Source organism: Podarcis muralis, chromosome 16 (assembly GCF_964188315.1).
Source record: "Podarcis muralis chromosome 16, rPodMur119.hap1.1, whole genome shotgun sequence".
In the NCBI taxonomy this organism is placed as follows: Eukaryota; Metazoa; Chordata; class Lepidosauria; order Squamata; family Lacertidae; genus Podarcis; species Podarcis muralis.
The window spans coordinates 38,611,807-38,631,911 of NC_135670.1; the positions used below are offsets into that span (position 1 = coordinate 38,611,807).

Consider the following 20,105-nt stretch of genomic DNA (forward strand, 5'->3'; position numbering starts at 1 on the left):
AGATCGCTGTGATGTGCTCCTTACCAGAGCTATGATGATGATGACTGCTGGACAGATCATTGATTAATACATTCCACAATGGCTATCCAGATTATACCTAGGAAGGAAACTAAGGCACAAAATGAACACTCAAGCCGTGGAGGCTAGACTCTACGGCAGACCTCCTGTGAGGACAACTTTGACACAGCAAAAGTGTGTGGGGGGGATCTGATTTTACCACTGGTGCTTGCATGGTCATGGGTTTTGTTGGAAAGCTGCTCTTTAGCCTCCTTGCAGGGTTTGCTTGTGATGGAGCATCTGTTGTCCTTTTGGAGAGTCTTCCTCACTCAAAACCTTCCTCCAGGTAGTACTTTTAAGCAGGTGGGCTTAGGGTGCAAGCTCCCTTGGGTGTGGGTGTGTTGTGCTGCTTTATCATTGCTTCTTTCTCTGTGTCCCCTGGGTGGGGCATTGCCCCTCCGCGGAGCCCACCCCACAGCATGGTACTGGATGCTCCTTGCAGAGATGCCCAAAGGCTCAGAGTGTCTTCATTCTGGGGTCCAATGGCCAGGTTGAATGAACCGCGATGCCAGGGCGTGTGCAGAAGTGGGGACGCATTTGTTGGGTTGTAACTGTAAACTGGATTAAACTGGTGGGCAGACTTTGCTTCAGAACTTAAAAATGCATTTGTGGAAGGTAAACCTGCTGACTGGAAGTGTTTCCTGGCTTTTTTTGTATGGCTTCTATTTCAAAAGAGTGAGAGCGATATATGCAAAATGTTGAACTTTGGATTAAGGGAAAATAAAGTTATTTTCATAATCTTAAAAAAATGAACACTCAAGCCTTTCAAGATCCCATTAAGTGGGACTGCTTCCAAACGACTCTTTAAGGACCATCTGCTTTCAGAGTTCCCTGATAACATTGAGGAACACTGGACCAACCTAAAAAATTCCATTATTGCAGCCTGTGAACAAACTATTCGATACCAAACCAAGAAACACCAGGACTGGTTTGCTGAGAATGACAGTCAGATTGAACACATTATTGACAAGAGAAAAGAAGGCCTTTCAGATCTGGAGGTTTTTAAGTAGATGGCCATCTGTCATGGATGCTTCAGCTGTGATTCCTGCATTGCAGGGAGTTGCAGGAGATGACCATTGAGGTCCCTTCCAACTTTACAATTCTAAGATTCTGTGAGGTGGAGGCGACTGAAAACAGCTTCAGCGTGGACTTGATGACCCTGGGGGATCCCTCCTATGAATTGACAAGATCACCAGCTGCAAAGGTGGGAGGGGGCGTGGCCTGATGATGCAGTCCCGGGAATGCCCCGCCCACTTCCGACCTTGTCCCGGAGAGTCTCGGAGCCGCCGCCGCCGGCCGGTCCCGCTGCTTCGCCCGCCTCCGGCGCAGCCAGGATCCTGCGCGCTGCTTTGGTCTGCAGGTAAGAGCCTCGCCTTCCTCTCTTTCCCCAGCTCGGCGCTGCAGGCAGGCAGGCAGGCGCGCAGCGGGGGGCCGGTCCTTCCTCCCCCCCCCCCCCCGGGGAGCTTCGGGAGGGATGTGGCTCCTTTTCCTCCCGGTCCCGATCTCTCTCCCGATCCCAAAGCCCCGGGGTGGTCCAGCCCTGGAAAGCTGCTTTCCATTTCATTCCCCCCCTGACGCAAGTGCAAGGCAGCGCTTAATCCGACGCTGCCTTTGCAACCAGATCCCAGCAACCGGCCTTTTCCTCCTCCGAGATTCGACTCGGAGCGAAGTCTGAGTAGGCAGAGCCGCAGCTGAGCCCTTCGAGCCGGGGGCGAAGAGGACAGCTGGCCCAGGACCAGGCAGGTCCGAGTTCAAGACATGCGGAAAGGTCTGGTGCTGCCTTGTTCCCAGGGATGGAGGTGAGAAATCTCGCAGGGCGAGCAAGACCAGCCGTGCCTACTCCGAGGAAAGCCCTGTCTGGGTGTGTATTGCTTCCCTTCCCCAAATGTGGCAAGTCAGCAGCCCGGCTGTGCTCCGCGGAGCGGGGCCCCAGACACTTGCCCTGAAGGCAGCACCACAGAATATCCCACGGCCTCTTACTCTCCTGCCAGCAACTCACCCAGGCAGAAAAGGGCTTCTCCCAATGATTGGTACCCGAGACCCTGAAACAAAATGAACTCACAGACGTCAGGGATTGAACCTGCCACGTATAGCAGACAGTCTCCTATTATGCCATGGCATCTTCCCTTAAATTGCGATTTATATCTGCTTAAATCGAAGCTCTGTGGACATAGTTGTTGTCTCTTGTCCTCCCTTGCCTTGCATGTTTATTGTGAGGATGAAGACGGGGATACTTTCATACAGACTACAGTAAGCCCACAATTTAGGCGCATTTAACTCATGCACGTCTAGCTTTACATGCATGGCATTTTTTATTTTTTTTTAAAGGGGGTGGGGATGTGGGGAAAATGACTTTGGCAATCCCACCTGCCATTGAACCTGGTGGGTTTTGACTATATGTGATTTTGGCTGCAGGTGCAATCCCTGGAACGTAAGTTGCGGACTGTATGTTAGAGGTGAACGTTTTGCTGTGTGCAAAGGTGGGGAAAAAACACCATTGATTTAGAGTCCAAAACTGGAACTTCCAGACGTGTGCAGAGAGATTTCACCTTTGCTGCTGGTAAGTCACAGCTGCCCCCAGACATTTGGGAATAGGAAGGGAGCCTCTGATGCCAAAGTGCCTTTCGTTTGCAAAATGACTGAGCATTTGCAAAAAGACACAAGCAAAATGAACTTTGGGGTCCCAGGTTTTAATAATCCTCCAGGGCAACCTACTTCACTGTTGATCAGCTTCTGCCATCAGGACACTCTTCCTAATACTGAGTCTAAATCCCTTTTCTATGTTTTGAATCCATTGGTTGCTGGTCTTGCCCTCTGCAGCACCGGAAACCAAAGTTGCTCCATCATCTATGGGACATCTGTGTGACTGAAGATGACCTCAAGTACCCAGCCCTTTTCAACCTTTTCTCTGCAAGTCATTCACCACCTTTCTCCTATAGAAAAGTGTTTTGTTTTTTTTCCACGGAGATGCTTGCTCTGGCTGAGTTTCTCTCATCCTCTGTTACATTTTGAATCTGTTGCAAAGTGTTTTGGGCACCTTGGCTGCCAGGGTGCTGCATAAAGACCACAAGAAACTGCCTTATTAGCAACTCAGGGCAGATTAATTCCCCATCTCCGCCATTTGACTGTCAGCTCCAATAACTCCCTCCCGGCACAGAGAGGGGTCTTCCACAATCCCTGCTATTGGATCCTTTTATCTGGAGAAGCCAGGGATCGATCCTGGGAGTTTCTGCGTGAAAGGCAAGATGTTTTACTGAGTGAGGAGGTCCACCCCTAGCAGACTGTGGATAATACAGATATATTTTCCAAACTGAACAATGCTACAATAAAAATCAGACAACATTTAATTGCCTGTTAGGAGTATATTAAAAGGAGAACAGCTCTAGCAGATGAGTGTTAAATGGAGCTGGTAGATTTATTGGGCTTCTTTCGGCTTTTCTGCAGGAAGATCGTATTTTAATCTTTTTCCCCTGTAGATTTATCTTAAGTGGGATGACTTGGCAGATTCCTCTGGATATTCAGCTGAGCTGGTCAGTGTTTACTATGCTGTTAACAAGCCTAATTGTTTTGACCAGAAGTTTGGCAAAAACATATTCTAGATCTAGTGAGCCTTTCCACCATAATTTGATGACAAACACACACACCCCTCAAATATGTATTTGTGTGTGTATAATCAAAGATTTTTGACTTTAAAACAGCTAAACTGTTTCCTGGTTTTGAAGCTGCAGTGATGGTAAAACATTGAGCAGATTAATAGTTGTCTGTTATGTAGATGTTAACAGCAAAGCAGCTCTGTTTTAGGGTGGGGGGTGGCACCATACTCATTCTTTTGTGTTTGAATAACTAGGATTTTATTCTTTTTTAGAAATCGGTGTAATTTTGATTCTAGCATATGTACCAAGCCCAACTATGAGAGACCAGATTCGGTCCTGGATTATATGATGGCAATAAGGTATCTCTGAGCATGTGTAGGGTTCTGCCCTTTACCACTAAGTAACTCATCCTGCCTTCAGACATTTAGGATAAGATGCTGTCAAAGTGGTTATGGTAGACTTCAAATTCTGAATAATAGAATTTGCAAAACTGTAAAGGTTTTGTGGATTGCACTGTTTTTGTAAAATGATGGGTTTCAATAAGCCTTGTTTTTCGGTGTAAAAAGACTAAGGCCAGCAATAATAATAATAATAATAATAATAATAATAACAATAATAATAATAATAATAATAATAGATGCCCAAAATATGAGCCGTGTCATAAATAGCAGTACTCAGAGTTGACACTGCTGTGTGCATATGTGAGTGTGTTTTAGAATTCATTTTTCCCCCTTTGAAGCATCCCCCCACCCTTCCTCAATTCTCCAGTCCTTGTATTTGACTAAAGAAGTTAAACTATATTGATGAGGATTCTTGATTCTACAACCTGAGCAAAAAAATGGCAACATGACACCTCAAATATGCTGCCTAAAGGGCACCTGATCTGTTACGCTGAGAGAGACAAAGCTCAAGGAGGTGATGTTGGTAGGTTTTCTTCATTGCAGCTAAAATAAAAACGAATGCTTTTTGCAGGGGTGGAAGAGAGAAAGGGGCCCAGACATTCAGGAAACTTAATTGAGAGTCAAGAGATGACTAATGGTCAGAGCAGCCTTCCCCAGCCCCGTAACTCTCTCCAGGTGTTTTGCACTACAACCCTTCTCAGCCTGAGCCAGCGCAGCTAATCAGGGATGGTGGGAGACGTGGGCCAAAACATCTGGAGGGCACCAGCCAGGCAGGGGAAGGCTGAGTTATAATAGTGCCAGGCTAATTCAATCACAGGGACGCAGGTGGCGCTGTGGGTAAAACCTCAGCGCCTAGGACTTGCCGATCGCATGGTCGGCGGTTCGAATCCCCACGGCAGGGTGAGCTCCCATCATTCGGTCCCAGCTCCTGCCCACCTAGCAGTTCGAAAGCACCCTTAAGTGCAAGTAGATAAATAGGTACCGCTTTATAGCAGGAAGGTAAATGGCGTTCCGTGTGCTGCTCTGGTGCCGGTTTGCCGGAGCAGCTTTGTCATGCTGGCCACGTGACCCGGAAGTGTCTGCAGACAGCGCTGGCTCCCGGCCTCTAGAGTGAGATGAGCGCACAACCCTAGAGTCTGTCAAGACTGGCCCGTACGGGCAGGGGTACCTTTACCTTTAATTCAATCCAATCACAGAGCTCACTAGGTAACTCTGAGATGATCACTTCTTTCAGTCTAATTTCACAGGGGGGTTGTGATGATAAAATTGGAAGGAGGGGATCATGTGTACCTTTGAATTCTGTGAAGGTAGGGTCAGATGCATATGTAATAAAAATATAACCCCTGCACACAATTATACCTAAAGTCCGTTTAAAAAGTTGGGCTGTTACCCAAGTAATGACCCAAGCTTTCTCAGTCAGTTATGTGTGTGCTAGGACTGTGTACAGACACCCACTCCAATCTGCCCTCTGGTGGATGTGGTCCCTGGATCAGGCCAAAGTGCCCTGAGGTGTCCTGGGGGCCACCCACCCCATATCTGTTCCCAGGGTGGGGGCAGGTGATGCGGCCAACATCACACGGGATGGGATCCTTCTGCTTACTAGCTGGTAAGCAAGAAGAATCCAATGCAGAAAAGCTGCTTGCAAAGCAGTTCCTGTACCCCACAGGACTGGTCTCTCTGCTCAAAAGCTGTTGCATGGAGACATTAGTCCTGGGGGGGTCAGGCAGGAAGGTGAACCACGGCGCTGGGCCTACCTTCTCTTTGGAAGTGACCGGTCAGGTAGGTCTCGGCTTTTCTGCGTGATTTTCCCACACTGCCTCTCTGTCCTGCCTGATGCGCTGACTGCCACAAGTTGCTCTGGCTCATCCAACCAGTGATCTGTGTCTGTGCCTGCTCGAATCACCTGAGACCTTCCAAACAGGCCCTATTCGACTCAGGCCTTGGTCAGATCTGGTCCACAGTCATAGTGTGTGCTAGTCAATCAATTGCTTAAATTTGCATATGGGTGAAAACAACCGGTCTGAAGTGAGAATCTTGCTCCTCCCCACTCCATTTTTGAATGATCTGTGCAGGTGGCATCTTAAAAGAGGCATCCGTTCCAAAAGTGTGGGAGAAAAGAGGAAAGATCTTCTATGTGCAGCTTTTAAACTGCTTACAGTGTATTAATAAGAGTTTTTTAACTAGTTAAACATTGCAGCCCTATAGATAAGGAGTTGGTCAACTAGAAAACTCTACAGTTTCATCTCTAATGTGAAGCTGGAAGGAGAGTGATTTGTGCATTTGGGTCATTCTCTTTTCATGTGGGACAGCAACAGGCAGCAATCTCTGTGGCCTGACTGCACCCTAGAACATTTTTAAATTTATTGAATTCATTTCTTTTCTCCAAGAAGCCTGGGTTGTGTGTGTCTAGAGCAGTGGTTCTCAAAGAGTGTGGTGCGCCACCCTGGTGTGGCAGGAGAGGGTGGCAAGTGTGGTGGGAATATTAAAGCACAATCAAATAAACATTTAAACATTACAATATAGCATAGCATAGTATTTAAAAAAAAATTAAGCAGAACATGGATAGATATCTTTTCAAAATGAGAGCAAAAGCATCGAGTGGTGCTGAGGACAATCCTAGTTGTGATCCATAATCGCTCTCTGCATGTGTGCCCAGAAACAGAGTGCAGGAGAATAACATTGGCTATTCCTCTAGAGTTCTCAGTGACATATTGTTGTGAACTAGGATTTCCAACTCTGACAAACATGAAAGAACAGAAAAGAGAGACTTCTTGGTGTTGATGAGGTGATGAGAGTTTCTTTGTCTCAAATTAGACCACACACACACACACACACACACACACACACACATATATATATATATATATATATATATATATATATATATATATATACACAGTATGAGAGAGATTACCCGGCAAAAACAATTTCACACCTTCCATTATGTTTGTATACATAAGGTACTGTACATAGGTAAGAGGCTTGTTTATAATTGTATTTTGGGAATGATTCATGTTCTAATATAGCTACATTGTTCTATACTTTCTAGATGCCCCGTATTATAAAGTTGATGTATTCCACGTTATAAATCGAGTGCTTTTTGTTTTGCAAAGTATTTCTTATCAATTAAAAAATCGGTGTGGCGTGAGCTAATAGGTTGGGCTGTGAAATGGTGCCTGGGCTAAGTCACCCAGAGATCCTGGATCTCCCCAGTCCTAGTCCAGCCCCCTAACCCAGAAATGGGGAGCCTATAGCCTTCCAGATGTTGTTGAGCAACAACTTCCATCACACCTGATCATTGGCCACGCTGGCTGGGACTGATGGGAGTTGGAGTCTAACAACATTCAGAGGGCCATCCTTGTTATGACCACTACAGCAGCATATCCCAGAATCCAGTGTGATGACACATATGGAGAAATTCTTCAGCATACTGGTCTTAAGTGGGAAGGAGTCCTTGAAGGTAGGATGCTTGAGAGGAAAAGAATATTGCATTCATGTGTGCATTTTACCAGCAGGGGACACTGTTACATGCAAAAAATCCTCTGCCCGCCCCCCTTTAGTACATCTGTGTTGTGATGTAGGTGGGAGGAGGGTGTGTAGTGGCTGTTGTCACTGCCTTTGGAGACAAAAATGTCTAATTCAAATGAGCTTAAGGAGTTTTTTTTGGGGGGGTGAGTAGCATATTTTTTGCAGGCTAGCCTTTAAAAATGATGTTTAGCCCACTTCATCAAATGCAGCAAACACCAGGTGTATTCTTGTTAGTATTACTGTTAGCCTCTTGGGCTTGCTGATCAGAAGGTCAGCAGTTCGAATTTGTGCAACGGGGTGAGCTCCTGTTACTCTGTCTCAGCTTCTGACAACCTAGCAGTTTGAAAGCACACTAGTGCAAGTAGATAAATAGGTGGCAGGAAGGTAAATGGTGTTTCTGTGCGCTCTGGCTTCTGTCACGGTGTCCCGTTGCTCCAGAAGTGGTTTAGTCCTGCTAGCCACATGACCCAGAAAGCTGTCTGTGTACAAACACTGGCTCCCTCGGCCTGAAAGCGAGATGAGTGCCACACCCCATAGTCAGGTTTGACTGGACTTACTGTATTTTTCGCTCTATAAGACGCACCAGACCATAAGACGCACCTAGTTTTTGGAGGAGGAAAACAAGAAAAAAAATATTCTGAATCTCAGAAGTCAGAACAGCAAGAGGGATCGCTGCGCAGTGAAAGCAGCAATCCCTCTTGCTGTTCTGGCTTCTGGGATAGCTGCGCAGCCTGCATTCGCTCCATAAGATGCACACACATTTCCCCTTACTTTTTAGGAGGGAAAAGTCTTATAGAGCAAAAAATACGGTAACCATCCAGGGGTCCTTTGCCTTTACCTTACAAATGCATGTATGTGGGTTTAGAAGAGGAGGGAGTGTAAAACAGGGAGGCCCAATAACATGAATGAAAGAGAGAGGTGCAGTCTGACATTTCTGCTCTTATGTTGCAGACTATACTTCTTTGTAGTCTTTTGGCCCCCTCCATACATAAAATCACATAATCCTTAAAAACACATAACCAATGACTAAAGAACAGCCGCTAATAGCCGCTGAAGAATATACGTCTTAACCAGCTGCCTAAAACTATAAAGAGATGGGGCCAGAGGCATGCCACAGAAAAGGACCTTTCCTGCCCTCCCCCACCATATACTTTGTATACTTCTAAATACTTTGTTAAAACCACTTAGAAGCCTATTTGGGCATTCAGCAGCATGTAAATAAATATATGACTTAAATGCCTCTACCAGCTGAGGAGAACCTTTCATTAATCTGACAGAAGCATCCCGCTGTTTGTCCGCAAAAGCCCCTGATGCCGTTTCAAAAATTGCTTTTGCCTTTGCTGCAGCGGATTAGCACAGCTGCTCCCCCAGGAGTTATTTCAGCTGCCCTCTCTCTCTTCTGTGCTCCTTCCTTCCATGCTGGAGTTTGGATTCTAGTCTCTCTTATATTAGTGATGAGGAGCCTGTGGCCTTCCAGCAGGGCCAACGGGAGTTGTGAGTCCCAACAAGATCTGGAGGACCACAGGTTCCCCGTCGCTGTTGTATCAAGGGAGACCCCAGTTTCAGGACAGGTGTTGCCACATTTCCCCGCAGAACGGCTCCCCATTTTGTTTAGTTTTTAAATCTGCTCAGGAAGGAACCAACCCTCTTCCCCTGTTCTGTCTCCATGGCAACAGTCAGGAGGCCTGTAAGGGGAAAAGGTCTGTTATCCTGAGTTCTCTTCTCTTCAGTGTTTAAAAGCTTTAGGGTTTCTTGTGAGTAGATGGTAATGGCAGGACTTGGTTGCCAGGTGGGCATTTAAGCACATTTTGGCATTAAAAGTCTACCCAACTAGCACCCCCGAAAGATGAGGGGAGCATCAGGTAACCTGGGTGAAGTGTTGTTTGTTTGTTTGTTTCCATTTAAAAAATTGAAAATGTTGACACCTTGCATTGATAAGAGAAGTTATTCACACCTGGTCTTTTACTGGCAGGTGGGGGGCAACGGCAGGGCCATGATTTTTGCTAAAGGTAGGAGCCCCTTGTCCAAATCTCACCTGGCCAGAGTTGCTGCTTGCTTCTCTTCCAGCCCTGGGGAAACGGCACCTGTGCCAGCCAAACTTAACAGAGCAGGATATTTTAGTGGGGTGGTGATGGTTGGGATATTGAGTTATGGGGAGTCTGCAGTCCTTTTGAAGAAATGCTTATATGACTTTAAAAACCCTAGCTACCCCAGAGAGGAACTGTACAATTCCACATGTGCTAATACACAAGTTATTGTGAACTGGAATGCTTTATCTGCTACAGAAATGATTGTTCTTGGCAAAAAAGGGGGGAATAGTGCTATTTATTATCTTTAACCCTTTTAAAAAAATCTGTACCCCTTCACTTATTAACACAGCCTGCTAACCATGAATTTATGCATCCCTGAAGGATTGTGAGGCAGCTGTGCTTGGACAGGATAGTGAATCATGGGGAATGGGACACAGAGGGCGTTATTTTTGTGATTCGACAACATTTACCTTGGTAAGTCTCTGTTTGATGAAGAAGCACATAAACTACTTTAGGAAAACCAACAAATTTTTATTTTACCTTTGAAAATGTCAGCCAATGCTAAATAATAATAATATATAATATTAATATATAATATAACTGGAAGTACTTGGCAACCATTTAAAATGATTTTTATGTAATTTTACACATTCACTTACCAAGCAAAACTAAATTATATTAATTTAACCAAAATATATTTCAAATTCCCAAGTCATGTAACAACTTTTTAGAAGCCCTCATTTTTGGAATTTGAAAGTTGAAAAATTCAATATACGTATCTTACTGTGACAGAACCTCTGCACACAGCCTGAACCCAAAGCACAACCTCCACTTCAGAGGATTGCAGATATTGGTTTTCTGAGCCTCCCTTTTCTGGGAAAGCCACTTCACTCTACCGGCAACTTGTGGAAAATGTGGATCTCTGTTCCATCTGCTGTGTGTGTTGTGGGAAGAAACACAAAGCTCTTTTTCAGCCATGGAGTGGAACCCAAAGCATGTTTACTCAGATACAACTCCTGTTGAGTCGATAAACTCACAGTGCAGTCCTAACCATGTCTCCTCAGAAATAAGGCCTATTGAATTCAAATGGGTTGTAAACATTTCCTAATCCACCACATTGCCATAAAGCAGTATTTTCCCACCGTGGCTGGAGAGGGTGATACAGCCTGAAGTTCCCCTGTGCCACCTTCCATTATACCTGCATGTTGTTTTCTCTCTTCCAGAAAGGGCTGGTCCAACATGTTTGCTTTGACCCTCGACTAGGAGGCTTTCTGTTCCTCCTTCCCCTTCCGGGTCTCCAGCTGTTTCTCTGCCTCTACCTCACGCCAGGACCATCCAAATTATGCATGCCTGGAAAGCCGTGGTCGGCACTCTGGCCTTCACAGGCCTGGATGTGACAGTGACCACCTTGCTATACAAACACAGCCGCAGTGGTGGCAGCTTCCTTCAGGATCTGAAGCACTTCAACATATTCGACTCCATGCTGGACATCTGGGGGGCCTGCCTGTACCGGAGTTGTGTGCTTTTGGGGGCTGCCATTGGGGTTGCGAGAAACACCAACTATGGTCCCAAGCGCTTGAAAGGATCCCGGATCTTTATCACACTTGTCTGCCTTGCGGTGGGGATTTACGCTCTGGTCAAGCTGCTGCTCTACTCGGAGGTGAGGAAGACCATCAAAGACCCCTGGTTTTGGGGTTTGTTTGCCTGGACATACGTGTCCCTGGTGGCCACCTTCTCCTTGTGGCAGCTGCTTTCTACGGTGAGGCCTGCCAGGGAGACTCTGGGAGTAAATTCCGAATCTAGGACTGAAGCAGAAGAAATTGGGGATCCAAGTTTGCCTGATGCCCAGGAAAAGAAAGAGGAGGCGTCAGCAGCCACCATTTGTAAGCTGTTGTCTTACACCAAACCAGATGTTCACTTCCTTGTAGTGGCCTTTTTCTTCCTCTTAGTGGCTGCTTTAGGTGAGTACATCCGTTGGTGAGACTATAGGAAGCTGTCTTATACTGAATTGGACCAATGGACCATCTACTTCATTGTTGTCTACACCAGGGGCTCATTCAGACTTCCACTTGTCCTGCCATTTTCTCCTTAGGAAACCCAATCATTACTGCTGAATTGTAGCAAATGCCAATCAGGTTTTCCATGGATTGATGTTTACTCCAATTCAACCCGTTTGCTATAGAGTGGGTTTTCCCAGAGAAAGTGGCGGGGCAAACAGAAGACTGCTTGGGCCCTTGCCTAGCAAGTGCAGGACAAGCGGAAAACCTCTCAGCCCCTTGCTTTCTAGGGTCGAGCAGAAGTGTGGATGAGCCCCAGGCGTGGGGAGCCTGAGGGCAGCATTCCCTCAGGGTCAGACTTACAGAGGCAGCGGACAGACTGCTAACTTTGTATAGTTGGCTATAGTTCAGCCACACAAAAGTGAGAGATTTTGGTGCATACATTTCTCCAGTCCAGCAAGCGAGGCACTTTTGCAGTTCAAGGATAAATCCCAGCCAGGGAAAACAACCACAGGAGGGAGTGTGGCCTGGGAGGAGTCCAAGGGCCAAATAGAGAGGTCTGGACTGGCAGAAGTCCTCCAGTGTTACTGACAGGGGACACGGCCATCCCTGCCTAGAGTTGCCGGGGATGGAACCAGAGACCACCTGCATGGCAAGTGGTTTCTCTATCACTGAGTTGTGGCCCTTCCCCTAATAATGCTTTCCAGTTGTATATACACGGCAGGCAGGTGGTTTGTTACTGTGTTTATATCCCTCTCCTCCAACGAGCTCAAGATACCATGCATAGCTGTTCCCGTTTTATCCTCCCAAGCCACACTGTGAGGATGAGGTTGGGCTGAGAGACTGTGACAGGCCCATGGTCACCCAGTGAGTTTCATGTCTGAGTTGAGGTCTGAACGCTTCTCTCCCAGGTCCCCTGTCCAATGCTCTTGGCCACAGCATCACCCTGGCAGATGCAAGTAAATGTCAGGGGTGTGGCAGCTCAGACCCAAAGCCCTTAGGGCTTTGCCCATCCTTTGTCCCTCTTGCAGGCCATATCCCTCACTGGCCTCATTATCGCATCCTCCTCAAGTGTTGCTCTGTGGCTAGAAGGCACCCTTGAACCACAGTAAAGCAATTTGCTTGCCTGGACAGTGGTCTGTGTGCTCGTAAATCTCTGCTTTTTGTACAGTTGGAATTTTATATTTATATTCAAAATTTAATCGTTATGTGTATACTGTTTAATTGTAAGCAACAGCCCTAAGCTGTTCACAAAGAGCATAAAATATACCTTAAAATAATCAGTAAAAATCAAAGGGTGGGATTCAACTGAAGCCTGTTAGTAGAAGCACTGTTTCCACCTCTTCTCCCCCAGCACAATCTCTGTGCCCCCAAATTTGACTTTGGGGGGTTGGGAGGACCCCAAAAACAGCATGCAGGGGGGGGTTAGCTCCGTCTTGCGAAGTGAAATGCTTGCCCTGACGGAATCACCTTCGCATAACACTAAATTCTTCCCCAAGTTAAAACATTTTACGAAAATATTAGCCTGCTATACAGAGCTAAGATTCACATGTACCGCCCTCCCCACTTTTACCTTTGGTCGGAGGCATCACGAGTATGCAGCCCCTGGGACGTTGACCCTTGGGCCCCGCTGCCCTTCCTTTTCAGGGCTTGGGAAGACAGCAAGGGGCCGAATGTGTTTGAAGATAACAAGAGGGATTCTTGCCTTTGAATCCTTCTTGGGTTTTTGCCTTTAATCTGCCTTTTCATCCCCTCCAACAGGAGAGACATTCCTTCCGTACTACACAGGTCGGGCCATTGATGGAATAGTAATCCAGAAGAGTATGGAGCAGTTCTCCACAGCGGTGGTCATCATGGCCCTTCTGGCCATAGGAAGGTAGCCTCACTTGAGTAGTTGGACCAAACTGGAATAATTGACCCACAGGCGGGCTGGATAATCTTGTCATGCATAATGTGACGTGGTGGAGTTATCTTCCATATAGTTGGGGCCTGAGTATAGGAATCCATCCCCTGCTGCTTCTTTTAACTTGCAGAGAGGATCCTATTCAATTTAGTCCCAGAATTCTTCTTAGAAAGGAAATTCCTTTCTTAGCTGTGGAGCAGGGGTAGCCATTGTGGTGCCCTGCAGATGTTGTTGGGCTGCAGCGTCCACCAACCCCAGCGGCAATGGCCAGTGGCCAGGGATGATGGAGGAAGTGACCCAATGGCATGTTGAGAGCATCACATTGACTACCTTTGGTGTAGAGACTGAGGCACCCTGGGAAGATGTTCACATATGCCAACAGCTCAGGAGGCACTGATCTGCGTACTTTTAAAAATAAGGGTCCATATTCTACTTCCCTTTTCATTTTAACTCCTCTCACACACTCTGGATAGGAATCACATGTTGCATGCATGTCTCTCGGTGACATTTTTGCTGCCCATGGCAGCCGTTTTGTGATCGCACCCACAAAACTTTTATCAATATACGAGTACCGGCACTTCATTTTTTAAAAACTAAAGTAACTCTACTGCACTGACCAGACTGGCTGGGGCTGAAGTCCAACAATATCTGTAAGGACACATCTGACCTTCTGCTTCACAACTTGAAAACACCTTTCACACTCTCAAGCAGTGAAAGCTTTCATAAAGAAACGTCCACCATCTCTTGACCAAAATTTCATAGGGATTCCAGAAGGCTGAGGAAGTGGCTTCTAGGCCAGATCTAGACTGCTGGCTCACTCCAGATATTGAGCAAGTGCAGTGAAATGTGAAACTCTTGGGGTGGTCGTCAGAGCCTCTGAAGCACTTGGTGCTCCTGTGTCCCATGACAAGGGTGGCCAATGTGCTGGTCTCCAGATGTCGCTGGACCACAGCTGCCATCAGTCCAGGTCAGGGCTGATGGGAGTTGGAGCCAGCAACACATTGGCTGGGCCTGTCCCCGGGTTCTGCCTTGGCTTCTTCCTCTTGCATGGTAGGACTGGGCTGAGGTATCGGTGTGTCAGTGTCTGTCTGTCCTATAACGTCTCTTATCTGCAATCAGTTCATTTGCCGCAGGTATCCGGGGCGGAGTCTTCACCCTCGTGTTCGCTAGGCTGAACATTCGGCTACGCAACAGCCTCTTCCGGTCGCTGGTCTCACAGGAAATGAGTTTCTTTGATGAAAACCTTACTGGTGGGTTTCTTTTATCTGTGCTGTGAGATTTTTTCATGTCAGGAAATGGAGGCACATAGAATTACACAACCGGGAATATCTCCAGTATAACTATTGGGGTGGGGGAGGCTTTAAACTGGGGGCCTGAAGGATGACCTCCCCCTGTATCAGCTGTGATGGAGATGGTTTGAGGATTAAATCTGTAAATTTAAATTTAAACCCCCTGTCCCATGTATGTGGGAGAAATATGAGAGTAAACAGGCTATGAAAACCACTTATGCACTTTTGCAGCTTATTGGAAGCTAGGAATTAGGCAATTACACATTTTATCCCTGTTTATTTGTGGTCTGCTGACCTCTCCTCTCCTTGTCCTCATTGCTGAGAATGAAAACACATATTTTAGTAAAAGCAAAAAGGTTTACTTACATTTCAATGCAGGCAGGAAATACATCACAGTAGTATGCAGGTAAAAACACTTCTTAGTTACAAAATACAAAATTACTTTTCTAAATGGAGTCTGGGTTCTGAGCAGAGCCAAGGCATGTACGTCTCTTCATATTGCTGGCCTGAAAGAAAGAGAAAGAGAGCACTCAGGCAAAAAGGACGTACAAAATATCTCCTTTGTTAGAAATTCCCACAAAAACATTAAGGAAGTGATCTCATGCAGTCTTTTCTATATTAATTCAAGAACTCTATGACTGTCAGGCCCTCATGTGCCTGTCTGGTAATCATGCACTTGTGTATTTTTACTGGTAATCCCACAAGTTTATGGGCATTATGCTCAGATGATCAAGCCCCCACTCCATATGGCCTCACAGAAGAGATTTTGACTGTGATAGCTGTGACTTAAGGGGAAGCGAGGCCTTTGTTTTGGAGTGACCAGAAACAAACGCCTTCTCACTCTGAACCTCTTTTAAGGCAGCAGCCCAATCCAGCACAGCCAGTGGTTAGGGATTATGGGAAACGTAGTTCAGCAACACCTGGAGGGCCACAGGCTCCGCACCTTTCTCCTTTTACTTCAGCAGGCAAAAAAATAATAAATCATTCTTTTCTCTTTTGTACTACAATTGTTTTTAAGTATTCCCCCCCACACACACTTTGAACACCAGAAAAACAAATTATAAGTGTTTTATATAATCCACAAGGAAACAGCAATATTGATTGCTTTTCAGTGCCACTTAATTGTGTCCAGGACAGACATTTAGTACTTGCAGCGACTCATTATTCCCATTTTACAGCCATCATTTTATTTGTACGCCCCCTTTCCATAGTTCAAACCATGCTCAGACTTACAACATGAAGAAAATGACATATTTACAAACATCAAAAGTACCAGTAGTCATAATAAATAAATTAAACATCAAAAAGCACAAAACCAAGCTGAACAATTTCCACAGGAATCATCATAATAAGATCTAAAAGAAAGATACAAAAAATAATATTAGTAACAGCAACAAGACTTTCTAAACAATACTCCCAGCCCAAGAGTCTGTTTGGTGGTTCTGAGAATAGCAGCTACTTCCTGTCGGTGTGAGTTCCACAGATCTATACAATAGCAGTGGGAACTTTTTGTTTCATTCTCATCCTTGCAGAAAGGTGCTTTTATGGGGTGAACTGTGGCATAAGGAAGCTTCCCAGGCTGTTGAATAGAATTATAGAGTTGGAGGAGACCCTGAGGGTCATCTAGTCCAGCAACCTGCAGTGCAGGAATCCTGCCCACAGCAGTCCCTAGGTGGGCTCAAACCACCAACCTTCTGGTTAACAGCCAGGCACACTGACTCATTGCATCACTGTTTCTCAATCAACCCCCTAGTGGAGGAACCTCAGCCCCAGGGCCAAATCCAGCCCTCCAAGCCTCCCTACTCCCCTCCCAGACCCTGCTTTGTAATCTGAGTGTTTTTGCCTGGCTGGGATCTAAAATTGAACTCTGAAAATGCTTCTTGCTTGCCTGCATGAAATTGATGTGTGCATGCGTAAAAGCTAGCCTGCCATAAAGGTAAGCTTTACATTCAGGGGAAAAGTTCCTTTTTCAGAGCTCCAGGAACAAGGAAAAAGGGAGGGTATCAATTTTTATGTACACATGTATTCCTAGCTCTCCTACTCTACTCCTACAGCCTAACAGCAGCACTAAATAGAGCAGCTGGCCTCACTCTAAAAGTTAAGAAGGTGCAAGTGACCACGGGACTGAGGCTGATAGGAATGTGCTCAAAGACCCATGGCCCAAGTGCTCAAGAATTTGAAATGTGTATTACAGTCATACCTCGGGTTGAATGTGCTTCAGCCTGAGCGCTTTCAGATTGCGCGGAAGTAATGGAGCGTGTTACTTCCGGGTTTCGCTGCTTGTGCATGCGCAGATGCTAGAAATGACGTCACGCACATGCGCGGAAGCGGCAAAACGCGGCCCGCAGACGTGCCGTCGCATCTTACATTCCATTCAGGATGTGAACAGGGCTCTGGAACGGGTCCCGTTCGCATCCCGAGGTACCACTGTAATCTGAATGTTTTTCCAAGAACCATAAGCCCCCTCACTGCCTTGAGAAGCTCATGATCTAAATCAAGGTGGTCCAACATGGTGCCTGACCCTGAGGCCTTTTCAGAAGTCCTTGGCAACATTTGATGCCCCCACCCCCACCCAGGCCCTTGCACTGCCTTTCCAAAACCAGATAAGGAAGCCCTGGGCTTTGGGAAGGAGGCGTGAGGGCTGTGACAGGTCTTAGAGTTCTCTTTCCTCCTTCCCAAAGCCTAGTTAGCGTTTGAGATGGAGAGCTCCCAGACCCTGCCAGAGCCCTGTGCCTCCTTTCCCAAGCCTGCACCTTGCTTAGCCAGCTTGGGAAGGCAATGTGAGGGCTGGCGGAGGTGTCAAAATTTGGGCTCGCTCCCCCCCTCCCAGCGCACAGGCAAGGCCCACGGATTCTGAGTCGAGGTACTCTTCCGACCTACTTGGTATGAGAAGCTGGGCCGCCCTGAACTAAGTGATGACGGTGTGAGAGAACAATGAAGAGCAGGAAGGAGTGGGATGTGCGTTGCTAATGGCCCTGGCATGTGGAAATGCAGGTACACATGGCTAGGTTCCATTCTGGCTGCGGGTGAGGCCCAAGGGCTTCACGGCAGAGCTGAGCTTCAAGTAGGATTTGATGGATGAAAGAAACATGACACCACATGTAGGGATTGGGGAAAAGGCAGGTGGTAGCAAGCCGGGTGAGCAGAGCCACTTAAGGAAGCCTGGAGAGCCCACGATGTATTTATCCTGCTGCGGGCATCATGCTCTGCCATATCCAGGGCTTTTTTTCCTGGGGGTACACATACCCCTAAACATTTTGTGAATCTTTGTACTTTTGTCCATTTACTGTATTTATTTTTCCTGATTTGAACTATAAAATGGTGATTTTCTTGAGTCACAGTAAGACTACCCCTAAACATTTTTTAAGGAAAAAAACACTGGCCATAACAATGATCCAGCCAACTGCATCTCACAGCATTATAGCAGTCTGTAGAAGTACTCCCGTTGTGATGGAGCACTTCCTTTGCATGCAAAAGGCTGCAGGTGGAATCCCCAGCAACTCCAGGTTAGGGCTGGAAAGGCTCCCTGTCTGAAACCCTGGAGAGCCACTGCCAGTCTGTGTTGACAATATAGAGCTAAACGAACTGATGATCCTGCTTAGTATAAGGGCTTCATACGTTCCTTGAAGCAATCAGAACATTGGCCTCTGGATGTAAATGCTCAAGGTGCAAATATGGGTTTGGAACAAACTCTTCTTTGCAATTTTAGACATAGAGGGGAGCTCACTGTTAAAGAAACATACACACCACTTGCATAGATGCAACTAGCTGCACAGTTTTTTGGATCCTGGCCCAAAGGGTTTTTGAGTTAAGGGTGTGCTTCAGCCTCTCTGTGGTCTGCCCTCTGTGTTGAGGGTTCTGGCAGCAAGCTTTTCTCTGACCAGAAGGCACCACAATATCCTTGGCTCCTTGCCTTCCGGAGAAAAAGAGAGAGCGAGAGAGAGAGCACTTGCTGAATTTCTCAGATCTGCAGCAGGAAGCAAATGATGAACTGGGGCTCAGTTAAAGGGCACATTGGCCCTGTGTGTTACCATATTCATAGCCCCTCTGCAAGTCAAAGAACCATTTAGGGAAGGGTTTATTGTAGTCTTTGGTTGTACTTCTGTGTTGCAGATGCAGAAAAATGATTAGTACTTTCCAGTGAATCAGGCTATATTGAGAAACTGCACAATCACACACCTAGAATTATGCACTATTTCTCTTCCTCTTTGGTAGACACTCATCTCTCAACAGTGTAGGTTTCCTTCTTGGGAGTGGAGGTGGCCAGAACCTGACTGGAGCACCTGAGTGCACAGTCAGTCAGTCACATCCCCATTTGGATGATCCTTTTTTAAAAAAAGTAAAGTAGGGATACCCAGCCATTTTTGGGTCCAAGAGACACATTCATAATTGGCCCCTCCTTCTGGGGGCCACATGCTAGACCCACACTCTCACACATGTGTGAGCACCCACCCACCCACAATCTTTTACAGTATACTCACATGTACAGGACACACATGCAGGGTGTGAATGGAACAATTTGCATCCCCGTTGGGGAGCTGGGCTGGGCTGAGAGGTTTAAAACTTTCTGTGTAGCTCAGTGTCATACTGATTACAGTGGTACCTTGGGTTACATACGCTTCAGGTTACAGACTCCGCTAACCCAGAAATAGGTTAAGAACTCAGAAATCAGGTTAAGAACTTTGCTTCAGGATGAGAACAGAAATCGTGCTCCGGTGGAGCAGCGGCAGCAGGAGGCCCCATTAGCTAAAGTGGTGCTTCAGGTTAAGAACAGTTTCAGGTTAAGAACGGACCTCCGGAACGAATTAAGTACTTAATCTGAGGTACCACTGTATTATTTTTCCTTTTTGCTGCTGCCAAAATCAGTGTGAGAGCCAGAAAAATTTCCTTGATCAGTCAGCCTTGGTGCAAACGGTTTGGAGTGGGAGAAGACATTGGGTTTATTTTGTGATAAACCCCTAACTTGTAACTCTTGGTAGATTGCATAAGATGTGGTCCTATCTAGCTAGACCACTGGCCCACTAGCTCACACTGACTGGCAGCAGCTCTCCAGAGTTTCAGACAAGGAAGTCTGTGCCTGGAGATGTCAGGGACTGAACTTGGGTCCTTCTGCATGCAAAGCAGGTCTTCTAGCACTGAACTACGGCCCCTTCCTCGGTGCCCGTCCTGTGTGGCAATCTGTGGTCGTTGTACAAGGGTGGCACACTCCAGCTGGAACAGGCCCTGGTTTGGGTTTCAGTCCAGCCTATAAGTGGGGTCAAGTTTTGTTTTCTGTTTCTTCTTTTAAAGAAAATGTAATTGATTGTC

The 20,105-nt window shown here is 46.5% G+C and overlaps 1 protein-coding gene across 5 annotated transcripts in view; it reads left to right on the plus strand.

Moving 5' to 3' along the window:
• Window positions 1-921: 921 nt before the first annotated feature.
• The window catches only part of ABCB9 (ATP binding cassette subfamily B member 9), a 35,317-nt gene continuing 16,133 nt past the window's right edge, over window positions 922-20,105 (plus strand). The window contains exons 1-6 of one of the 5 annotated variants that reach the window (XM_028709642.2): window positions 922-1,417; window positions 2,473-2,617; window positions 9,991-10,083; window positions 10,833-11,570; window positions 13,368-13,482; window positions 14,629-14,759. In XM_028709642.2, coding sequence (XP_028565475.2) covers window positions 10,952-11,570; window positions 13,368-13,482; window positions 14,629-14,759 — 865 coding nt within the window. In that variant the 5' untranslated portion in view covers window positions 922-1,417; window positions 2,473-2,617; window positions 9,991-10,083; window positions 10,833-10,951. Of the gene's footprint in view, window positions 1,418-2,472; window positions 2,618-8,377; window positions 9,442-9,958; window positions 10,084-10,832; window positions 11,571-13,367; window positions 13,483-14,628; window positions 14,760-20,105 lie in introns of those variants that run through there. The other 4 variants (XM_028709640.2, XM_028709644.2, XM_028709643.2 and 1 more) reach the window with 4 other exon arrangements.